This window comes from Mirounga angustirostris, unplaced genomic scaffold, assembly GCF_029215605.1.
Source record: "Mirounga angustirostris isolate CCGP_5_RB_7025 unplaced genomic scaffold, mMirAng1.0.hap1 SCAF_3, whole genome shotgun sequence".
NCBI lineage: Eukaryota > Metazoa > Chordata > Mammalia > Carnivora > Phocidae > Mirounga > Mirounga angustirostris.
The window spans coordinates 55,194,506-55,219,290 of record NW_026991711.1 but is presented as its reverse complement, the minus strand read 5'-3'; the positions used below and the strand labels follow the sequence as shown (position 1 = coordinate 55,219,290).

Below are 24,785 nucleotides of genomic sequence, written 5' to 3'. Positions count from 1 at the left end.
GCTCAGCGGGGAGCCTGCTTCTCCCTCTGACCCTCTCCCCTCTCATGCTGTTTCTCTCTCTCTCTCAAATAAATAAATAAAATCTTTAAAAAAAATAAAAAATAAAAAAATAAAATAAAATAAAAATTTTACAAAATAGAAAAATTATATAGTCTGGCCTTCATATCAGCTAAGAGCAATGTGAACACTAAACTGCAACCCCAAAATCAGTGGCTTTGAACCAAACTGAAAATTTAAGAAGATATTCCATGTTCTTTAGAAAGTGAGCTCACAAAATAAAATGTATAATCTTTATGATTTTATTTTATGAAAGAAATGTGTTCAATGACTATCTTAGCTAGCTGTATTCTTACTTTTCTAACATAACACTCTGCTCAATTTCCACCTAGCTTGCTTGCTCCATCTGTAACTGATCAGTTTTTTTGTTTCTTTCTTCGATGATTACTTCTCCTGAACATAAGCCCCATGAGCCCAGGGACCTTACTGGCTCCTTATCGCTACTGTACGGTTCCCAGTACAATGCCAAGCATTGAGAAGGCACTCAATAAAAATACATTTGCTAAACACAGAAAATTATCTATCATACATAAAGAAAAAAATTCAAAGTATCCATCATATGTAATCCCACCACTAACACAGAACCACTTTTATCATTTTGGTGTATTTCCTTCCAATATTTTCATGAATTAGATAAGAAAATGTTTTAAGTGACAAACAGTTTGAATCTTAGTACTTACCATATAGTACTGAGTACTTCTCACACTATTAAATAGTCTTTGAAAATAAGATTCTGATGGACAGATATAATACAGCCATTTTTTTTTCTATTATAAATAAAACTGATGCATAATCTTATTTAACAAAAGGTAAAAAAAGTTTTTAGAGTTACTAAGTAGTCATCTCACACTTAGATTATGGAAGATAAATGAATAAAAAAAGAAAAGAAAAAACACTTCACCAGTTAACTCACCCTTTTTAGTAACTGATTTGTGAGGTTTTGTAGTGTGTTCACAGTGTATGTCTTCATAAGGTGCAAAGCTTTAGAAAGACACTGCTTAAATTTCAGCAAATATACAGGATAATCTTTAAAATTTGGCTGTAAAGGAGAGGGAAAGATTTACAAAGGGAAAACAAACATAGGCAGAGTAAACTATGAAAACAAACCTGTCCTTTATATGGTCTTATACAGATCGTAAGCTCGGCAAAGATGAATACAGGCTGCCCCTCCCTCGCACCCGCCCAACCAAAAGCTTACTTCACGCCATTTGGCTTTTACAAAAGACTTATAATCGTACCTGTTCTCACTAACCAAAAGAAATCCAAAGAGGATTTTCACTTTTCTGAAATGGTAACTGCTTCTTCGCTCTATGCCATTTTGGCTTACAAAAGGTTTCATGGGAACATTCTACTTTCAGATAGTGGGGGGAACCTGTACAGCTATAAATCCTTGGGGGATAGAAAGAGGGTGATTAAATCAAAGGGCCTGTTCCTTTATTTCCTCCCAAGTAACACTTTTTGTTTGTCAAAGAAATATCTAAAACATTAGGAAGTCAACAGCCTAAAAATCACTCATCCTTTTAGGCGGCATAAAACTGTGTCAGCCAGGACCTCTTTCGACTCCAGGGGTTGCCTCAGCAGCTGAAAGTACTTTTTTACATCACTACTGACAATGATTAAGAATTTACTACAGTCTTTCTTCAACTATATTACAGACATATTTTTCCCTTCAGAAGAAATAATTACTTTAAAGCATAAGAAATGATAAAATCGGGATGTTACTATATCTTACAAACATACAGAAATACCATGACTTACATGTGATGAGATATATGTTATACAATCATCTAACTTGGCCAGCATAGGTATGAATCCTTCACTATTAACAGACAACGTAGGAGAATTCAATTTCTTTAAGGGAAAAAAAAAATCTTAATTCACAAAAAATATACAGGCAAAGTTGAAAATTATGTATTAGATTTAGCATATTTCCCATTAAGCTATAACACAGTCATACTAATATCTTTACATTGTAAGAATCACCAAAATATCCTCAAATATAGCCCACGTGTAATAATAAAGAAAGGACAAAAAAAAACAATACTGATTTAATTCAGTTTATTCCTAATGAGCTTTAAGGGGGCTCTTCATAAATTAACAAATATTTATATTACCCCACTGTACAATGTTATACTAAAATAACACATCAACTACCTAGATTTCCCATTTTCTAGTACTTTATAACATATACAAATTTCCTACTTTCAAACACTGGTGATTTTCTAAAGGTTAAAGGATTAACTAGCAGTCATACCTATGTTTAGCAGTCATATTACAAAAGTAAAACATATATAAGTAAAATATAAGTAAGCATTTATAAAAATATATACAATAATAATGTAAGTATAAATATGAGTAATACATAACATAAGCGTTCAGCACTTAATATATAAAACTACACATTAGAATATATAAAACTATATAACATACATCTTTAATATAATATAAATATACAAAAATATAAGTAATGTATGTTAAAATGTAAAAAAACCAGCCAATTATTTATCTTGGCAATAAACAATTGATAGCTTGGCAATGAACAATTTCCTTGTATTCCATTGTTAACTAGCTCCTAGTTTTCTAACTCTGTAGTAAACCATAATAATTATGATTAATTTAACGATTTTAATAATTTATATGTAGTAATTATGATTTATGAGCCAGAAAGACAGAGGAATATAATTTACACAGCAGTTTTAATTAAGACTATTACTTTGTGATACAGGCATGCATTATAAGGACTATACTTCAAATTAAACATGAGATTAATTCAAAAAATGTTTTGATTACTAATAATAGCACAACCACAGCAAGATTTAAAATTTAATATTTCTTCTTACAATCTTCACAGCTTACAAATAAGATACTATAAGTGGTAACTGACAAAGAGATTTTAATAACAATAATATAACTTAAGAACTACTACTTAAATCATACTTGAAAAAATCTGAACTGGTAATGATATCTCCATCAGGTACAAAGAGGAATATCTATCAGCAAGCAAACTATTAAGTTCAAGTATCACTCAGGCCAATTTATAAATTTAAAAATTATATTCAGAAAGGGAAATATAAAATAAGGTCATTAACTTTACAAAAAGTAAAAAACCATGCTTACTGTGTTAATAGTTTCCAACTCATTAAAATAGGAAAGCTTTTGTTGAATGTTTTCAGCCAGATCAACAAGTTCCGACTTGCGTTTTTTAAAAGAAAAAAAAATTAGCGTAAGAACGTAAGAATCAACACTCCAGTCTCAAAATGACATGAATAGATTTATACCAGACGGATAGGTTTATGTTAGACATAAGATTTCAGACTAATGCTCAAAGATTTCTGCAATTATGGACTAATAAGCAATGATTAGTACAGAAACTTACATATGATCTTTTATAAAACAATAAATAACTGCCTTTTAAAAGAACTCAAAATACACAGAGAAAACTCAGATAAAGTAACTTAAATGTTCTATCTTTAAACCATAAATTTAACTGCCATCTAGATCAGTTCATCTTTTCATAAACCCCACCATTACTACAATCACTGTGCTTGTCTGAAGTGTGAATAGTAAAGCATGCACAGAGCAAACTAATGTATGCTCTTCACTCTGAAATTGGGCTGAGATGTAACAGCTCAAAACATAGGAAAGCTTGCCTTGCCTAGTTCACTCGTGTAAGCTTATTTAAAATAAAAAAGTCTGACAATATAACAATTTGCATGCTTAGCACAAGGCCTCATACAGAGCAGAGTTCAATATATACTTGGAGAAAGTAGAGAAATTACAATTAAATTCTATTCATCTACTTAAAAATAAAATATTAAATACAATCACTAACCCTTTCCCATACTCCATATTACCTGTTCTTTTAGGAGCTGTTCACAGGCTTCATGTAGGGTTCCTGTCTTATTGGACACAAAAAGATACTGTTTCTGCAATGATTCCAGATGCTGCAGAGCACTGTTGACATCATTCAATATAGCATCACACTGCTCCTGAAACCCAGACAAGTAATCCCTCATCTGTCTAGAAAACAGAACCAAAAGGGGATTGGCAATACTATTTTCCCCCAATAAGCAGAGTCAATAAACAACAAAGTCTCATTTTTCCCCAAATGCTTGAATTTCAGAAGAGAAGTCTGACCATTCACTAAAGCTTATTATATTCAAAAACTACGTTAACACCTTTTTGAGTAATTTGGAAGGAAATCACTGCAACTATAAGCAACAAAAGGAGTCAGCCTTGAAGCCACAAGCTGGCTTTTCACACGTAAGGCAAGAAATCACCCGCCCAACTTGCAAAACCTAGGACACTGGGGCCACCCAAGGTATGGAACAGGCCAATCCCTTAGGTCTCGTATGCCAAAAATCCCATGATGGTGTAATGTCATGGAAAGAATTCTGGACTTGGAATTAGAAGACCTGAGTGTAAGTCCCAGCTCTGCCCAACTCTCTATGACATTAGGCAAGTCACTTAATACTTTCAGGCCTCAGTTTGCACATTTGTAAAATGGGAAAAATAATACCTTTCCTCACATAGCTGCTATAAAGATTAAGTGGAATTATGTATCAAAGAGCCTAACACACTGCCTAGCAATAACACCTAATAAATGTTAAATAAATGCAGTTATTCAACCCACAGTCCCCAAATCAGCTAGAAACTATGCACCATCATTTCTTCCATGCTAACACTATAAACAAACAGAACAACATAATTACACCCAGTCTAGGTGGGCATCCCTAAAATCTCTTGGGTCTCTACTTCTAAAGAAAAGCAACAAATATCTCTTACAGTTCCTGTAAAATTCCCACTTGAACCCAAACCTTTCTAGAATTATCTAAAAACCATGTCTGTACCTCCTCACCTATTATAACTATTTTTTTAAAATCACACAATTTCTCTCTAGCTCTTTTTAAAGAAAATGTTCCTGTTGGAACTTTCTTTGTACCTTAATTTTGTTTGAAGACACAGATTACAAAATGCTGCAGATGAGTATGATTTAAAAATCAAGGTAGCCAACAAACTCAAGAACCACATACCTGTACTTAGTTTCTTCATCCTGATCCATCTGAGTTTGCAGCTTTGCAAACCATGAGAAAAACTGGAAAAATAAAGAGTATTATATTGTCAACAAAACTAAAACAGACAAAATGAAAAGTGGCTACATGCTAAACAGCAAGTAAAAAGGGTAAACACTAAGTCTTATTGTTTGGGGATCAGACATTAGTAATTACTTTTAACCAGGCGATAACAATTTAATTCCATAATCAATATCTACATGCTAGGAAAAGCAAAGGATATTAAAAACATTGGTCATATCCAGAGTCAAACAAGGAGGAGTATTAAAGATACAATATGTAAAAAATATATATTTCTTCCTAAGAGGCTAATGCCCACTTGCTACTTTGCTCAATTTGAATAGGTAACTTAGGGTTTTTGGGTAAATGTTAATATTAATGTTATCTAATAAGAAATGAAAAAATATAAACTGAAATAATATAACAGAGTGGATTAAGAACATGAATTTTTGTATCAGCTAAACCTGGGTTTGAGTTATGGCCCTGCCACCTACATCATAAGTCATGAAAAATATTACCAAAAAGCGGTGGAGAAGACTGACAAAGCAGCATGAAGGATAATGGAAATGTTTTATATCTTGATCATAGTGGTAGTTAAACTTGTCAAAACTCATCAAGCAAAATACTTAAAACGAGTATATTTTATTGTGTATAAATTATAACTCAATATACTAGCTTTTTTAAAAATTTAAAGAGAGGTACATAGGTACAAATTTAGCCCAGATGACTTTTTTTTTTCCAAATAGTCCAAATAAGTCATTGACACAGCGTAAGATTATCTTCTATAATTCTCAAGTGGGATTTGAAGTCAAGGGTATGCTTTATTCTCTCAAGATACAAGGCTTGCCAAGTCCCTTAGCCATCATTTACCGGACACTGTGTGCCTGCCATACAGGGTATGCATTATCTAATTTTCAGAAAAAACCCATGAGATGGGTATACAATCATCCTTGTTTTACAGATTAGAAAACTAAAAGCCTAAGATGTAAGTAATTTGCCTAAACTCACAAGGATGGTAAGTGATGGAAGTGACTTTCAGATCCAGGGTGGCCTATCTCAAGAGGTGGAGCTCTTTTGCACTCTGCAGCACCGCCTCTTGACTTACTACATATGCAATTCAGCATGCTTGCTTTTTGTTTTACTTGGTAAATCCCTAGGCTTTGATTTTTACAGGGCAGAAAGAAGAGACGGGAAGTGGCAGAAGGAACTGCTATACATTTAGGTTTATAATTAGGAATAAATAAAAATCAAGGGAAGATTACACATGTAAACTACTGAAAAATAACTATAAGGATTCACCTAAAGAGAACACTTAGGTTCTTAAAAAAGAAATTACATAGCAACAAGCAGAGGGGTGTGTGCGCACATGTGCGAGTATGTGCACACACACACGCATGCAGGGGGGACACATTAACGTATACACCGGGGGAAGTCAAAAGTGCATGGAATATTAAAACCCTAACGACTAGCTATCAACATCCACACTTGGAATATCGTATCTTTATCTGTATTTCAAGTATAATTGGGCAACAGGTTAATTTACAACACTTAACAAAACAGCCATAGCTAACACAAAATCAAGACTGTTCTAGAAAGATCTGATGTTAACTACAGTTTCAAATGTTCAGAACTTTTAATTAGAGCATTTTTATTAGCCCTGTCTTGAGATATTTAGAATAATCAAACGCCCTTAGCAACAACACTGCCATTCACCTGCTGCGCAGTTTCAATTCTTTCTTCTTCCATTTCTAAGGAAGTGAAACCCTTCAGGAGAATGTCTTCTGTAGATTCGGGTACTACTGAAGTCTGCGCAATGGGCAGCGACTGGGATGTTATGCTACATAAGTCTTCAATTGGAAGCTTCAAAAAAAAAGAGCCACAAATATATTTAAATAACTTGAAAACTCTCTAAACAAGTTATTCCATCTCACTGTTTTGAAAGAGAAAGAAATGTTTTCTATTAAATCATTTGAGGTTAATAAATGCCATATAATAATACAACTAGGCTCTTTCTATTAAATGCTAGTCTCAAAATATAAATGTGATAGTGATATCACACCACTAGTAAAGTAAGATTTTTGAGTTACATTTCTAATACTGGCCGTGAATCTGTGCTAATCAATACACATTTTCTTACTTGAACCTCTTGTGCACTGGCACCAAAGGCAAAAACCTGTATGCTGTGGAAAGTAGCTTGCCTTTCCCAGGATCTAACAAAAGAGCTTGGCCTGATTAATGAGCACCAACAGAAAATAAATGACACCCAAGAATTAACTATCAATAGTTATCAATTATCAATAACTATCAATTATCTCCTTATGCCATTTCTACCATTGGCACACTTCACACACACCTTCTTGGTGACAAATTTTGAAATTACAACTGAGTAGAAAGAATTTCAGAGTTTCCCATCAGTTTCAGAAGAGCCCCACCTACAAGGCCTCACTTTGAGGCCATCAGACCTACAATAGTTTCTAGTTCTCCACTACTAAAGATAGTCCAGGTGTTAATTTACCTATAGTCACACAGACATGCTACTTTTAAACCTACAATAAATGGAGTGTGGATGCAGGGTAAGGTAAAAGGGCCTGCTTCATTTCAGTTCCAGTTTTTATTCCTCAGGGCGTAACATTTAAAGCCCACCTATACAAAACCTTGACCCAGGGCCTTAGGAAATTGCTCCCATCTGTTTTCCTAGATATAAAACTTTCATCTGAAGATAGTATTTGATCTTCAAAGCTAAAAAAAAAAAAAAAAAGCTAGATGCACAATGCACCATCACTAATTTAGAAATACAACCCTTTGTACCTGAGCTCAAGTGGAGCCATCCCTTCTGGTAAGGTAAAGCACCTTATAACGCAGCCTGGTTTGAACCCTGCTCCTGCTCACATATACACTGTGTGACCATGGGCAAATTACTTACTACTTCTAATCCCCAATTTCTTTTCTATAAAATAAGAATTACAGTATCTGGGGCGCCTGAGTGGCTCAGTCGGTTAAGTGTCTGCCTCTGGCTCAGGTCATGATCTCAGGATCCTGGGATTGAGCCCCACATGGGGCTCCCTGCTCAGTGGTGGAGTCTGCTTCTCCCTCTCCCTCTGTGCCCTCCCCCCACCCAGCTCACGCTCTCTCTCTCAAATAAAATCTTTAAAAAAAAAGAAAGAAAAAAAGAATTCCAGTATCTGTATCATGAAGCCATTGTGAAAAAAAGAAAACACAGGTGTGGCAAAACAGGCTTCTAAACTGCTGAGAAGCTGCAGACCAAAAAAAAAAAAAAAAAAACAACCAAAATGCTCAAGAAGGTCCTCGTCTGCCTTCTCCCCACAAATGAGTCTGACTCAAGAGCCAGGAGGTCATGGGTATGTGTAAATACATCTTATTAAGGGTACCACTTATTCATGTAAACTCTTCCCGAATGGTGACATAATACCTCAGTAATAAAAGGACACAGTAAAAAACGAAGTTTCTCAAATCCGGTGAGAAACTATCTTGAGTCTGAAGTATCACCAGCAACTGCGTGCTGCCACCAAGGGTTCAGAAAGTAAAAGGGCCTTTGTTTCATTTCAATTCCAGTTTTGAGTCTGGAGGCGGAGAGGCCGTGCAGTCACACTGTTCCTGCTCTGTGCAACCAGCCCAATTACCAACAAAAGCGTCCTCCTTGGAGAGGGGGAGGTAACCCCCCAGAGACAATACTGTGTGTATTTAGCATAATGCCTGCCAGATAGTAAACACTCAATAAATCTGAGCTACTACTATTTACCATATTATTCTTATTATTCCTATTTATGAGCAACAGAGTAAGTAAATCTATAAATCAGAATCTAGAGTGCTTCTTGGGAACAGAACAGTTCATAAGCTATTTTTATAAAATTATATCTCACTAGGAATAAAATTTGGTTCTATATGAACAGACTGTGACAAAATTCAAACATATGGGACACCTGGGTGGCTCAGTCAGTTGGGTGTCTGCCGTTGGCTCGGGTCGTGATCTCAGGGTCCTGGGATTGAGCCCCACATCAAGCTCCTTGCTCAGTGGGGAGCCTGCTTCTCCCTCTGCCTGCTCTGCCTGCCACTCCCCCTGCTTGTGCGCTCGTGCTCTCTCTCTCTGACAAATAAATAAAATCTTAAAAAACAAAAAATTCAAACATAATTCTATCATCAATGTTTACACAATACCTAAAAGGGAAAAGGGAAGGGAGATGTGGATCAGGCTCAGATTTGAAGAACATACCAGAAAGCACAGGGATACTAGGCTAAGGTAAAAGAAAGCTGGAAAAGGGCTGCTGCAATGGATTCATCAGTACACTCAACACAGCTAAAGAATCCATGAAATTGGAAGATAGTCAATATAATAACCCAACAGTAAACACACACAGGGAAACAGAGTGAGAAAATACAAACTGAACACACTATCCAGGAAGAATGGGATGGTATCAAATCATCTAGTATATGCATACTTTGAATACCAAAAGGAGAGAGAATAGGGTAGAAAAAATATTTTAGTTGAGAATTTTCCAAAAATAATAAAAGACACCAAACTACAGTTCTGAGCTCAGCAAATCCCAAACAGAATATACACATAAACACACACACACACAAATGCACATCTAGACACATGATACTCAAACTCCTGAAAAACAAAGTTAAAAAGAAAATCTTGGCAGACGAAGGAGAAAAGACTTTACATGCAGAAGAATGAAGATAAGAATTACAGCAGACTTCTCATCAGAAATTATGCAAATCTTTTAAGTGATAAAAGGAAAAAACTGTCAATCCAGAGTTCTTGATCTAGAATTTTTTTTTTTTTAATGAAAGGGAAAGAGAGACTGTTTAAACAAAGCTGAGAGAATGCATTTCTAGCAGACTTGTACTACAAGAAATGTTAAAGGCAATTCTTCAAAAGCAGATAGAACATAAGTTCCAGATGGGAACCTCAATCTTAAAACAACAACAACAACAAAAAAAACTAAAGCGCTCCAGAAATGGTTAAATTAAAGGTAAATATGACTATTTTTAAAATTTTTAATCACTCAGAAAGATAAAGGTAAAAAGCAAACATAGTATCAATGTATCATAGGTTTAAAACATATGTAAAAGTAAAATACATAACAATAGCACAAAAGAGAGAGAGGAAGAATTGGGAGCATACTAATGTGAGATCCTTATTCACACATGAAGTAGTATAATATTTAAAAACAGACTGTGACTAATTAAAGAAATATATTGTAAACACTAGGGCAATCATTTGAAATATTGAAAACGCATAGAGGACCTAGCAAAATTCAGTCCTTCAATACCACCAAGACCTATATCTATCCTTAATTCAATCCCTTTGAGAAAAAAGATCTTAAATGTATCTTTAAAAGTCATATAAATCAATGTCAAAACTCTGGTTGTAATACCACATACATGGTTTTGCGAAGTGAAAATGCAATAACCATATTCTATCAGAGTTTATGAGGTCTTAAACCACATAATTCTGACACCACTTGACAATATATCACAAATTACAGATAAAAAGTAAAATTCCTCTTGTTCCAGAATCATTTATAATATACATAGCAGTCTTTTAAACATAGTTACTTGAAAAGATAATAAATTCACATGGCACAAAATTTAAAGGACATTCAGTAAAAGTCCCCTTCCCCTGGACCCATTCTCCAACCATGCAGTTCCTTCCTCAGAAGCTATTAGTTACGAGTTTCTCGTGATTCTTTCCTGTAATAGCCTATATACAGACAAGGGAAGTGTACCTTTTAATAGTATGCTATACACAGTTTGCCTTTTTCATTTAATATGCATCATTTTCAATTGTCTCTCAAAAGAGTATGGATTTCACTCTCTTACTTTATTTATTTATTTTTTTTTTTTAAAGAATTTATTTATTTGACAGAGAGAGTCAGCGAGAGAGGGAACACAAGCAGGGGGAGAAGGAGAGGGAGAAGCAGGCCTCCCACTGAGCAGGGAGCCCGATGCAGGCTCGATCCCAGGACCCTGGGATCATGACCTGAGCCGAAGGCAGATGCTTAACGACTGAGCCATCCAGGTGCCCCGACTCTCTCACTTTAAATTCATAACTGTCTGTCATTAAACTATAACAGGCCCATTATTTTAGAAGTCCAGGAGTACAGAATGATTATTTAAGTAAAAACCAAGTCTTCCTTCTTCTCCTCCATCTTTCCAGTTGTTCTTCTCTAAGGCAATACCAGTGTTTTGTTTGTTTGTTTAAAAGATTTATTTATTTGTCAGAGAGCACAAGCAGCGGGAACAGCAGACAGAGGGAGAAGCAGGCTCCCTGCTGAGCAAGGAGCCCGATGTGGGACTCGATCCCAGGACCCTGGGATCACGACCAGAGCCAAAGGCAGACGCTTAACAGACTGAGCCACCCAGGCATCCCAATACCAGTGTTTATAATTGAGAAATTCTTCTAAGGAATTTGAGGGCAGAATGAAGAACTTAAGAAGGAATGAAAGAGAGAATTTGCAATTTTTATCAATCTTCCTTTAGAAATTATTCAAAACACATGAACATAATTTTATTCTAAATCATCAAAAGAATTATAATGGAAGAGTAAAATCCTTCCCCCAACTCCCACTTTTAGCCAATTTAACCATTTTCAATATTTTTGGTGGTTACCCCATAACTCTAAAACACAGATTTACAGCAGTCTTCACTCAATTCATCAATCTGAGGTCCCCACTAAGTAAAATGAAGGAATGAGTCTCCCTAATATTTTCTTCTACATTTAATCTCAAATCCTGTCATTTATACCATCTCTTTTTTTAGATCTTCAAAATTAATAATATTTATACCTTATTCTGTAATTAAGTCTTTAGATTTTTAAAACGGTTGTACATACTTCCTGACTTCCATAAATTTACCAAAACTACAAGTTTACTGAGACTGTCTTTCTTTCTGGGGTGCCACACAAATATTACTATCATGTCAAAAGGACCAAGGGTGTCATACACATGTGGTCAGTCTGTCATCTTGAACCAAAAAATATTTATCTTCTAATTTACTTTAGAAAACCAAATCATATGAAAACTCTAGATACTTAACAAGGTAATGCAGATATTCCAGATATGGTCTATAGTCATGTTGTGAGTAAACATAATCTGAATATATGAGAAAGCATTCTATTTGATTACTTTACGTATAAATACTAACTACTTTTCAAGCATAAGGACTTTTATCTTATTTTTAAAGATTTTATTTATTTATTTGACAGAGAGCAAGCGAGCACAAGCAGGGGGAGTGGAAGGAAGAGGGAGAAGCGGGTTCCCCACTGAGCAGGGAGCCCCATGTAGGACTCGATCCCAGAACCCTGAGATCATGACCTGAGCCGACTGAGCCACCCAGGCGCCCTGCGTAAGGACTTTTAAATACCAGAAATAGAAGGAGGCTTCCTGTCCTGTTCCCTTGTTCTCACTAATACAAAACCATTTACTCTCAAACCAAGCAAGAGAGAAGTCATGCAGACCACTTCTAAGAAGTAATTTTTTATAGAAACAAAACAAGTTGCTTTTTAAAAGAGTATGAGAAAATGCCCCCATTAGGTACATTTGCTCAGCTGTCTTCTTTTCTCAAAGCACCTGGAATAGAAAGGAAAATCAAGAAGAGGTGCGGTGGTGTCACAAACTTTCCTGTTCTGACCTCTCATTCACTGCTGGCTCAGTCAGTAGAGCACGCAACTCTTCATCTGGGAGTCATGAGTTCGAGTCCCACATTGGGTGTAGAAATGACTTTAAAAAAATAAATAAATAAACTGGCTCTCATTCACTCATTCACTCCTGAGTCCTCTGGCTCACCCACACTGTGCTGGCTTCCAGATGGAGCAGACATTTACCACCAGAGAGAGAAGAGCACAGATCTAGGTTCCTAATTGGCAGTCCTAGAGAGCTACTGTAGTTTATGCAAATGGTATGTTAACATCTTAAATAATAATTACAATAAACTATCAACCTTACCTGACGAGTTAAGCAGGCCCAGGAAAAAAACAAATACACCTTTCTTTCCCAAACTTTATTTCTTGCACAGTTCTGGGTTAGAGAATATCACTTTCATAATCTAAACAATTCATTCCCTAAAGGAAACCTGATGTTACTTTCTCTCATTGGAGCAAATCATTGAAGAGGTATAGATGGAATCACAGAACCTTCCTCAAGGCACTTAACCTCTTTTCTTACCTTTGGTCTGAGTGACACCTGTATCAGCTCAGGATCACAAAATTCTAACCTATTCTCTCAAGTTATTAATCATTTGGGGGGAGGGGAGGACAAGAAGAGAGAACGTTCGAGGTAAGACAACGGGAGGACGCCTCTTCTGGAGAAGTAAGCAGCCCTGGCCAGGGCCCTCCAAGCTGGGCCTTGCTCCTGGTTCTCCAGCCGCCGCAATGGCCCGAGGTCAGCGTCTGTGGCCTGGAAGCCCTGCTGGGGCCGGACCAGTGGGCCTGGGCTTCAGTCCCCGTCCAGAGCAGGTGAGTCCCCTGCCTGACGCACTGTGTCCACACTCTCCACAGCTGGTGTGCCGGGGGCCAGGGTGCAGGAGCGCCCCAGTTTGGAGAGCTGGCTGCTAGGACAAGGGCATGCCGAGGTCCTCCAGCTCCCTAGGCCTCCCCAGGCGGCCTGGAGGCTTCCCCACTCTCCTGCTCTCCAGAAGGTAAACTTCCAGCCGGGTCCCTGCTACCCACCGTGGAGCCCTTCGTGTACCCCACCCTCAAGAATCGCACTGGGGTCCACTCGCAAAACCCTCAAGGATTTATTTTTTTTTTTTTTAAGATTTTATTTATTTATTTGACAGACAGAAACACAGCCAGAGAAGGAACACAAGCAGGAGGAGTGGGAGAGGGAGAAGCAGGCCCCCTCAAAGCAGGGAGCCCGATGCGGGGCTCGATCCCAGGACCCTGGGATCATGACCTGAGCCGAAGGCAGATGCTTAACGACTGAGCCACTCAGGCGCCCCAACCCTCAAGGATTTAAAACAGTCTTATCTCGTAACCTTTCTTTACCGGTCAAAACCGTCCGCAGAAAAAATTATCAGGAAGTAAGCTTCTAAGCTTCCTTAGTTCTAAATACTCCCAGGTATGGATTCGCCTAGGTTAATAGGCACTTTCCTTCATTCTCACTGGGTTATTCGACTGCTAACTTGGCTATTTCAAACTGAATATGCCCCAAACCAGATTTACTGGCCCTGCGTACCCCCCTTCCCCCCCCAAAAAAAATCATTTGGGGGAAAAAAGCATATAATATAATACTACCAGGTCACTTGCTATGTGCACTTTACATACACGATTTCACTGAATTCTCACAACTCCCCATCAGACGAATAAGGTACTATTATGAACCCCATTTTATAAAGAAGAAAACAGGCTCAAAGAAGTTAAATATATTAAGAACACACAGCCTTAAGGAAAATACTGTCACAGTACATTTCAGGTAAATTTCAGGATCAATTATTATAGCATTGATCAAGAACTACTAAGTTCAGCAGAAAGAAAAAGGCCCTCACTACTAAAAAATTTGCCCTGGCTACAAGAAACCAGTCTACCTAATACTCTACTGCAAATTCTTTTATCTAACACCAAAAAAAAAAAAAAAAAAAAAGGATATACCTTCTTTCCAAGATAAGACCAGTTCCCCTTCATAAAAGAGAAAGCTATTTTCTACAGAAGTTATTACAGCTTTATGATATTTACTGAAGTGTTAGCTGGCCTTTTGCTATTCGACTAACCTGCTCGGTTCCAGTTGTTCAGGAAGTAATTAATCTTGCGAAAATTGTGAAACACTACAGAAAATCCTTTACAGATACACTAGACAAAAACTGAGGCATTCTTTTTCAGCACCAGTGTTAAGAGTGGTAACAGATAAAGAATTCAATTCCAATGTTCCCACCAGACATATAAATACTTTAGTAAAGGTAAATGAAGACTGTAGATAGCTAAAGAGCAATGACTCCCCTGAAAGATCCCAGACAGGTAAATAAAGGTCATTTCATTCTCGTAGGAATCCAAGATCTAAGCTACATGTACCAGAACACACTCACTGAACCCCTGAACTTGTCAAGCTCATCTCCTACCCATGACTTTGCATTGTTTTTTCCTCCATCTGGAAGGTTATTTCTCTAGCCTTTGCAAGGCTGGCATCTTGTTTTCCATCATGAGTTTTCACATTAGACTGTCACTTTCTTAGGCTTCCTTCCTTGTCCCTTTGTGTCACACTATCTTGTTTTCCTTATATCATGGATCACTGTCTGAACTCACCTTGTTCTTTTTTACAAGTTCTTGATCACAATTATGTCAGCTCCATGAGACTAGGGATCTTGATTTTCTTATCCTTCTATCCTCAATTCCTAGCCCAGAGTAGGCACATAATATATGTTAAACGACTGCATGAGGTGAATGTGGGCATTATACTGCATAAATATGAAAAAAAAAATGGGGTGAAAATGAAAGATTCCATTTACTTCCTCCAAACCCCTTTCCTTCATGCTCAGTAACAGTTTATAAGCTAAGATAATAAAAGCAAGTTGGGTTACTATTCTTGTGGATATGTTCCCCACAGGCGCTGTAATGTCCAAGCATCCCGCTTCGGTAACAGGCCAAATCAATTATAAATAGACTGGAACGTTTATAAAGCAAACAACTTCTATTATGCAGAGAATAAAAGACTTTGATAGCCAAGCCAAAGAAATTTCCCCGTTTCCTCCTTTATTTCAGCAGAGCATCCTACAGGTGGACAGAGAAACACAATGAAGAACACCTGTACTTTACGGTGGAGCACATAACAGTGAAAGTGAACTTCCAGGGCGCCTGGGTGGCTCAGTCGGTTAAGCGACTGCCTTCGGCTCAGGTCATGATCCTGGAGTCCCGGGATCGAGTCCCGCATCGGGCTCCCTGCTCGGCGGGGAGTCTGCTTCTCCCTCTGACCCTCCTCCCTCTCATGCTGTCTCTCATTCTCTCTCTCAAATAAATAAACAAAATCTTTAAAAAAAAAAAAGTGAACTTTCAAGTCAAAGTTCTCAACCTCTAATATTTGAGGGTAGAAAAAAAAAAAACTTTGTCTCTAAAAACAATGTGCCTTTGGACACAATTCCAAATCGTGTACAAGGAGTGCTTCCAACATAAAAAATAACCATCATTATTAATAAAATAGTAATCCTAAACCTGGCTCTCAAAACCAGAAAAAAGCCTGCCAAACATCTGACAATTCATAATATGTACTTCTTGGTATTGTAACTGCTTGAACTGAATCACACAAGCGGTAATATACATAATATTTTAATTAAGATGAAAAACGTTGACACTAACACCGAAAACGAGCGTTCCCTAATGTACTGACCCAGCTTTCAAAGAAAATTCATTTTTATGGCTCTGTTACAGGTCAGATAAATCGATCTCCCATAACCTGTACTTGGTGGAGAGCTTATTGCTCAACGTGCGATGAATGAAACCGTCCCTCAGGATCAAGTTGTGTCTCTCCAAGTGCCCCGTGGAAAAAGGAAGCTGGGTTACTCATTAAGGTGGTAAACGAATACCAATAGGAAGGAGGTTGTCCTGAAGCAAAGCTCTTCGGGTTCGGTGCCCTCTCCTGGGAGATGGTGGGCAGCAGGAATACGCCTCGGCTGATAGCAGGGACACCGGGGCAAGACGCGCAGGGCAAGGCTCCCAGCCAACCGTCCCACGCCGCAGGTGGAGGGCTGGGTGCCAGCCAACACCAGCCACTGGACGCCCCCGCAGCCGCCCCCGCCCAAGAGCAGAGTCGGCGATCGCCGGCAGCGCGAGGCCTGACAGCCCGGGAAGGTGAGGGGGCCTCTCCCACCCGAGCAGCCACCGCGAAACGGGAGGAGGGAGGAGAGCCCCCGGGCTACAGTCTGCAAGGCCGGGGTCTGCGGGCGCGCCGGAGAAGAATCCCAGCCCCGCCTCCTTGCCGCCCCTGCCCGGTTCCAGCAGGTCACCTCACCTCGGCCGGAACGGGCAGGTTCTCTGCCGCCGCCTTCAGCTCCAGCACCGAGTCCATCTGCCTGTCGGTCAGCGGCGCCGTCGTGTCGGGTCTCCGATCCCAGAGAGCCAGCTTTTCCCGAGCGTCGCGCTCTGCCGCCGCCTCAGGCGGCAGCAGGAGCGCCGCCTCTGCCATTGCCGCTGCCCCTGTGGGCCTCAGCAGCAGCGGGGTGGTGGGGACCCCGACAGAGAGGCCCGGGTCACTTCCGGGGGAGCCCGGGCTTCCAGCAAGGCACCGGCGGCGGGGCGGAGCGGAATAACCTGACCCCGGAAATGCTTCCCCTGTGTGTGGGCGGGACCGAGGCAAGGATAGACGTGGCTCTAAACGGGGTACAAATATTTCCGGTTGGGATATAGAAGAAGCGGGCAAAGAATATAGGCCCTGACGGAAATAGAAATGCCCCTACCGGAAGTCTCTTTCTCAACTTCAATAACTTTATTGTTACGTGTTCTTCAGGTTATTGACAATTGAGTTACCTGACCCTGCCGGCAGAGGTCCTCCTGAACTCCAGGATCTCCAGCCTCAGTTCACAGCTGACTGGTCTGGGTGGAGTATGTGGACCGTGTGATTTCCGTGTGGACATGCTGACAGTTTCCACCGCCTAGATCACAACCACCAGTATAAACTTTTCCAACATCCAAATAATTCTGCTGTTAGAAAACCAAGTTATGAAAACACATAAAAACTCAAAGGTTTCTGTATATGAAAAATCTTTAATAGTATCAAATAACTCGGGGGGCCTGGGTGGCTCAGTCCTTAGGCAGCTGCCCTCTGCTCAGGTCATGATCCCGGGGTCCTGGGATCGAGCCCTATGTCGGGCTCTCTGCTCGGTGGAGCCTGCTTGTCCCTCTCCCTCTGCCCGCCACTCTCTGCTTGTTCTCTCTCTCTCTCTCTCTCAAATAAATAAATAAAATCTATGTCCAACACTGAAGAATTGGATGAATTCATGGCACAGACATGTAATTGAAATACTATTCAATCCAAGGGTGCCTGGGTGGCTCAGTCGGTTAAGCCCAGGAAAGCCCTGGACTCTTGAATTCGGCTGCAGTCATGATCTCAGGGTCCGGGGTAGGGCTCCATGCTCATCCTGGAGTCGGCTTGGGATTCTCTCTCTCCTCTCCCTCTACCCCTCCCCGCTGCTCTCATGCACTCTCTCTCTCTCTCAAATAAATAAATCTTTAAAAAAACACTATTCTGTCTTTTAAATCATGTTGTAGTTTTGACAAATAATTAAAAACAAATATAGTATTGGATAATTTGTAAAATAAAAGTTCTATAATTTATAGAATAAATAAATATCTGTGAGTCCATACTGACATAAATAAATGATTGGATAAGTAAATGAGGGAGAAGGGATAATTCTACAGAGGAATTCCTGTCAATAAATATAGAATGAGGAAAATAGAAATAATTGACAGACAAAATCTAAGAATGGGTTCTAAAATTAGTGGGTGAAAGTTTGAGGAGAAACAAATTTGCACTGTATCAAATGATCTCCCCAAGGTATTTATTAATAGCAATGAGGGGCTCGGATATTTTACAGTGGAGAAACCTGGCAAGTATCACCTTCACCAAGCCACAAAGGTCAACGTCATCATCATGAAACTCCTGACATGATAAGTTGAGGAGAAGGACACAGTATCACTTCTGTGGTATTCCTGCCAAAAATGCAAAACTACATTCTAATTATGAGAAAACATCAGACAAACCCAAATTGAGGGACATCCTGTAAAGCAAGTGACCGGTATTTTTCAAAAGTGTTAAAATCATAAAGGACACGGAAAAACCACGGAACTGTTACATTAGGAGATGAGGGAGGCATGACAGCTGGATGCAGTGTAGGAATCAAGATTAGATCCTGGAACAGAAAAAGGGAAAACTATAGAATAAAATAAAGATATTTGAATAAAGTCTGCAGTTTAGATTACACTATTGTACCAATGTTAATTTCCCAGTTTTGATTATTGTACATGATTTTGTAAGATGGTAACATTGGGGGAAGCTGAATGAAGGGCACACCTGAACTCTGTACTACATTTGCAACTTTTCTGAAGTCTAAAATTACCTAAATGTAGGTGATTGGGATTACTAATTATGTTTTTTTTTTCTTTTCTTTTCTTTTCTTTTTGTTTTAAAGGATTTATTTATTTATTTATTTGACAGAGAGATAGAGAGCACTAGTAGGCAGAGTGTCAGGCAGAGGGAAAGGGAGAAGCAAGCTCTCTGCTGAGCAGGGAGCCCGATGCGGGGCTTGATCCCAGGACCCTGGGATCATGACCTGAGCCGAAGGCAGACGCTTAACCAACTGAGCCACCCAGGTGCCCCTCTTTTCTTTTTTTTTAATCATTCAACCCAGCTTCAGAGCATTGTTTCCCCATCAAACCACTCCACCACCATTTCCTAGAGAAAATCATCTTGTAGATACATAGAGACATGTGGATCTACTCATCAAAGTACCTAACACACACTCTCTTCTTGCCAGACTGATCTCTAGTTCCAAAAATCTCAGAAATAAAATTAATTCTGTTGAGTTTTGTGATGTCAATTCTTCACCAAACATCATCCTTTTATATTCATCCAAATATAAGCATATTTTTCTCCCAAATGTGTTTCTATTGCAGATTTTCCTAAATCCATGATCACTCTACTTTCTTCTAAATATTATGTTTAATTCCTTAAAATATTTTTAGTAACTGGTGATTCGTGATGCTAAAGTGTTGGAGGATATCATCAAGAAGACATGACCACCAGTTCACCTGAGAGCTGGACTTAGGTCATCAAAGGCTCCTCACCTCTTCCCCTGTCCTTGGACTGTAACTTCTGCCCACCACTCCCACAGTGGGAGCTGTTTTCAAGGATGCAGCCTTGAGAGAGCAATATGTTTTTGAGACCACTTGGACTGAATACATGACTGAACCCAGTGAAGGTCTCTATATAAACTTTAAGATTCTATCAGGCAGGTGCAGAGATCTACTCGTCTCCCGGCTGCCTAAGACAAGCCTCATATGTAAGTTCCCTTTCTTTTTTTTTTTTTTAAAGTCATTCTCTTTTTTTATTTTATTTTATTTATTTATTTGACAGAGAGAGACACAGTGAGAGAGGGAACACAAGCAGGGAGAGTGGGGGAAGGAGAGCAGGCTTCCCGCCGAGCAGGGAGCCCGATGCAACGCTCGATCCCAGGACCCTGGGATCAGGACCTGAGCTGAAGGCAGACGCTTAACAACTGAGCCACCCAGGTGGCCCATGTAAGTTCCCTTGCTTATTGAGACAGCCACCTACTGACCTGGAGTGGCCTGCCACCGTCTTCGGTCTCTCATTACCCTCTGAATGTGGGTGCCAGTTTCTAATTTCACCTGCGGAATTTCTGAGGCTTCAAACCGACATAAAGGGATGCAATGCAGGTCACGGTACCCATGGAAAAGATTTGGGTCAAGGCTGAATGTTTAATCAGCTGCTGTGAGATCAAATGAGGGGAGAGGAAAATAGATATGCAACACGATAATGCTTGATCTATTCTTGAATCAAAGAACTGAGAGAGCTGAGGAAGCAGTGCCTGGAAGACCCAGCAGTCTCCAGCTGGCCCTGCAAGGGTGGGAGGGAGACAAGAGCAAGGAAACAGAGTAGCAGCAGTTTGCATGGGGTGTTTTAATTTTGCCCAGCACTAGCATAGAAATATACACTTGTAAACAATGCAGCGGTCGCTCAAACTATACTAGAAATGTGGTATACAATATACTGAATTCTTCCACTTCAGACGATAGTGCTCTTTTCTGTATGGACAAATATTGTCTAGTCCCCCCTCGAAAAAAAGTACAAAATTCCTAAAATGGATGAACTTTTATACTCTGTATTACAAGTCAAGTTATTTCCTGCTTTCAGCTGGTGATTATTAGCTTATTCCCAGAAGCACTAGAGGCCATGACAAATACAATTACAGTTTTATAATTCTTACAATGTATTTGATTCAAGAATGGCTAATCGTTCCCATAAATCATTCAAATTGATAATAGTGAATGTATATATACATATATACATATAAGATACACATATGTATTCATAGTGCGTGTGTGTGCGTGCACACACGTGTGTACAAGAGAAAATAAGAAGACAGGATTGCATCGGCTATCTTGGGAAAAGGACAAATTCAGAGGAATTTCATACCCAAATGATCAAGGTCCCACATCACAATAGATGACATTTTGTGTTATTCAGATTTCACTTTTGATCTCTTGACCGAAATCCTATGAGTAAGACAGCATAGGAGTTATTCTCTTTCATTTAGAGATATAAGCAAATGAAATACAAGATGGTGAAGAAAGTTGACAAAGGCATTTGGGAGCGTGAGGGGAAAAGGCCACTTTTATATGCTCTTTCTAGAGGGAAATTTGCCAACCCCTATCAAAACAGAGGCTAGAGAAATGGAGAGAGAGAGAAAGAAGAGAGCTCTTTTTTTTTATTAATTTATTTATTTGAGAGAGAGTGCATGCGCGCGAGCGCGGCTGCCTGTGAGTGGGGGCAGGGGCAGAGGGAGAGAACCTCCAAGCAGACTCCCCACTGAACATGGAGCCCAACACAAGGCTCGATCCCATGACCCATGAGATCATGACCTGAGCTGAAACCAAGAATTGGACACTTAACCCGATTGAGCCACCCAGGTGCCCCAAGATAGCTCTTTGATCTAGCAATTCTATCTCTGAGAATCTATCCTAGAGAAATTTTTACATATGAGAAAAAAAAGTACATATAGAGGGTAGTTGGTAATGGAGGAAAAATGGACACAACCTAAATATTTTTCGATAAAGGAATAGTTTTTTCCTGTTACCTATTGCTACCTAGCAGACCAAACCAAAAAAATCGTGCCCTAAAAAAACCCACCATTTTGTTATCTTTCATAATTGCTTGCATCAGAAATGTCTACAGGGCACATCAGAAAAGACCTATCTCTGTTCACCATGTCTGGAGCCATAGCTGGGGTGACTCGAATGGCCACTGGCTGGACCGCTGGGGACTGGCTACACGTCTCTACATCCTCACATGTCTCTCCAAGGGCCATCTCCAGCATGAAGAGTATTTGGACTTCTTACAGCGGCTTGGGGCTTGGAGAGACTGTTCCCAGAGGCTTCCGACCTCACCTCAGAAGTCACAGATCACTTTTGCGGCACTCTGTGTCAGGCGCACGCCAGAGTCTAGAAGGCAAATGGACTCCGCCTCTCAATGGAAGGAGTAGCAAAGAACGGGCAGGATTTTGAATCTACCATACTGGTCCGAATTTGGTAACCATTAAAAAGAATGAAATGTTTTATCAATTCTGATTCTATGCAACCTATGGATTATCTAGAGGCATGAGGAAGGTTCTGAAAGTGATGGAAATATCCTGGTTTTACCAAACGTTATCTTGTTACCTATTGTTAAATGTTTCATCTCTGTTGTGGGCGTGGTCTCATAACTGTACACATATGTCAGAACGGGTCAAACTGTACAGTTTAAACATGTGTAGTATACATATACACATGCAACATATTCATTACACCTCGATAAAATTGGGGCAAGGGAGAATGAAGTAGATATGTAAGCAGTGACATGGAAGAAGATTGATCACATATTGTTGAATTAAGAAAGCAAGTGCCTGGGCAGGTGGGTGGCTCAGTCAATTAAGCGTCAGACTCTGGATTTCAGCTCAGGCCATGATCTCAGGGTTGTGAGATGGAGCCCCCTGTTGGGCTCCACCCTGGGCATGGAGCCTGCTTAAGGATTCTCTCTCTCCCTCTGCCCCTCCCCACCCACTCTCTCTCTCCCTCTCTAAAAAAAAAGAAAGAAAGAAAGCTGCTGAACAATATAAATATAATCCCACATTTAGTTAAAAAATCACACACATGCAAAGAAAAAAAAAAGGTTTGAAAAGATAAGTATAGCAAATTGTTAATGGTAGCTATCTCCTATGAGTTGGATTGGCAGAGCAAATAGAAGGGTATTCATGACTTTAAGATTTTTTTTTAAGATTTTATTTATTTGAGAGAGAAGGAGAGAGAGAGAGATCACAGAGGCAGAGGGAGAGGGAGAAGCAGACTCGCTACCAAGCAGAGGACCCAATGCAGGGCTCGATCCCAGGGCTTTGAGACCATGACCTGAGCCAAAGGCAGACGCTTAACCCACTGAGCCACTCAGGTGCCCCCTTAAGATTGTTTTTTGAAAAAGAATTGTTAAAGAATGAACACAGACTGGGGGTGAGACAGAAAAGGGTGGAGGAAAAGAGATTTACAACTGCCCTCTGACATGAAGAATATTGGCATAGACGTGACAGCAGCCTGGGAACCGAGTGACAGCTGCGGAACTGGAGGGGAAAGATAGGAACTAAAGGCATGTTAGGCCTTGGGGTGGGGGGTGGGGGTTGACCAAGTGCTCAAAACCCAACTCCAGTGCGCCTCTTTTCCTATTAATTCTGCACACGTACTCACTCAGCTTGCATTTCCACTGCCAGGGACCCGATCGATTATAGGTGTAAAACCTGCAAAAGTTGTTAACATGCACCCGTGCTAAATCTAAGATAAATGAGCCCTGGCCCAAGGTTTGAAATGGGGCCCTCCTCCCCCAACACACACCAGAGCAGGTCCCCTCCTTGCAGGGGACAGTGGGGAGGGGAGGTCTTGATGATCTGTGGAGGACTCCTATGGGTGGAGACAGGGTTTGGAGCTCTCAGTATTTTAAAACTAACAGCCTGCTATGTGAACCTTTCTGTGTGTGAATAAAAACAAAACAACAAAAAGCTAAAACATATGTGCTCTTTTTCGAATTAAAGAACTTTCATGATTACAGCATGGCATAACATGCAGACAGCCTCATCTATAGCCTGTATTTTTACGTTTTCGTCTGCAAATTTCATTACGTGTGGCTGGCATTTTGTTGACTACAACCGACAACCCCAAGCAGGGGAAGGAGGAGAAAAACATTTTTTTTGTTGTTTAAGATTTTATTAATTTATTTATTAGAGAGCGAGCGAGAGAGAAACAGCATGAGAGAGGAGAAGGTCAGAGGGAGAAGCAGGCTTCCCGCGGAGCAGGGAGCCCGATGCGGGGCTCGATCCCAGGACCCTGGGATCATGACCTGAGCGGAAGGCAGTCGCTTAACCAACTGAGCCACCCAGGCGCCCAAGAAAAACATTTTTTAAGCTTTTTACGTATTTATTTATTTTGACTTCCTTACTGGGATGTGAGCTTACTACAGAAAATTCCCGTGGCCCTCGGGGCCAGGGACGCGGCGGTTTCTGCGGCGCTGGGTGCCGGCTTCCCTTCCCTCGCGCGCTCCTAAGCCCCAATTCTGCGTACTTGGGGTTAGTGGCTCGGGCGGAGACGGTGGCGCTGGCGCTCAGGGGCGCCCCCAGGTGGCGGCTGCTGATCCGCGGGCTCCGGTGCTTGCGCGCCCGGGCCCGCCGGCCCTTCCACTCGAGACAGCCGCGGGGAAGAGCGCGCGCCCTCCCCGGACCCCGACTGCGACTCCGGCCCAGGGCGACCCCGCCAAGTCTGGGTGAGGCGCGCTGAGGTAGCCCTTGCATATCGGTAATGGGCTGCCGGGGGACACTCCTGATTCCAGGCAGCCAGGGCTCAGCTCCCTGCCGGAGAACGCAGGCCTAGGGTCTCTTTCTTGATCCCACAACTGTTGC

The 24,785-nt window shown here is 40.2% G+C and overlaps 1 protein-coding gene across 3 annotated transcripts in view; it reads right to left on the bottom strand.

Moving 5' to 3' along the window:
* Positions 1-17,413, bottom strand: part of COG3 (component of oligomeric golgi complex 3) — a 76,750-nt gene extending 59,337 nt beyond the window's left edge. Inside the window, exons 1-7 of one of the 3 annotated variants that reach the window (XM_064586093.1) lie at positions 17,090-17,413; positions 6,843-6,989; positions 5,091-5,152; positions 3,912-4,077; positions 3,175-3,249; positions 1,816-1,908; positions 971-1,096 (exon numbers count right to left, since the gene is read on the bottom strand). In XM_064586093.1, coding sequence (XP_064442163.1) covers positions 971-1,096; positions 1,816-1,908; positions 3,175-3,249; positions 3,912-4,077; positions 5,091-5,152; positions 6,843-6,989; positions 17,090-17,263 — 843 coding nt within the window. In that variant the 5' untranslated portion in view covers positions 17,264-17,413. The remainder of the gene's footprint in view (positions 1-970; positions 1,097-1,815; positions 1,909-3,174; positions 3,250-3,911; positions 4,078-5,090; positions 5,153-6,842; positions 6,990-17,089) is intronic. The other 2 variants (XM_045869470.3, XM_045869471.3) reach the window with 2 other exon arrangements.
* Between the last annotated feature and the right edge of the window lie 7,372 nt (positions 17,414-24,785).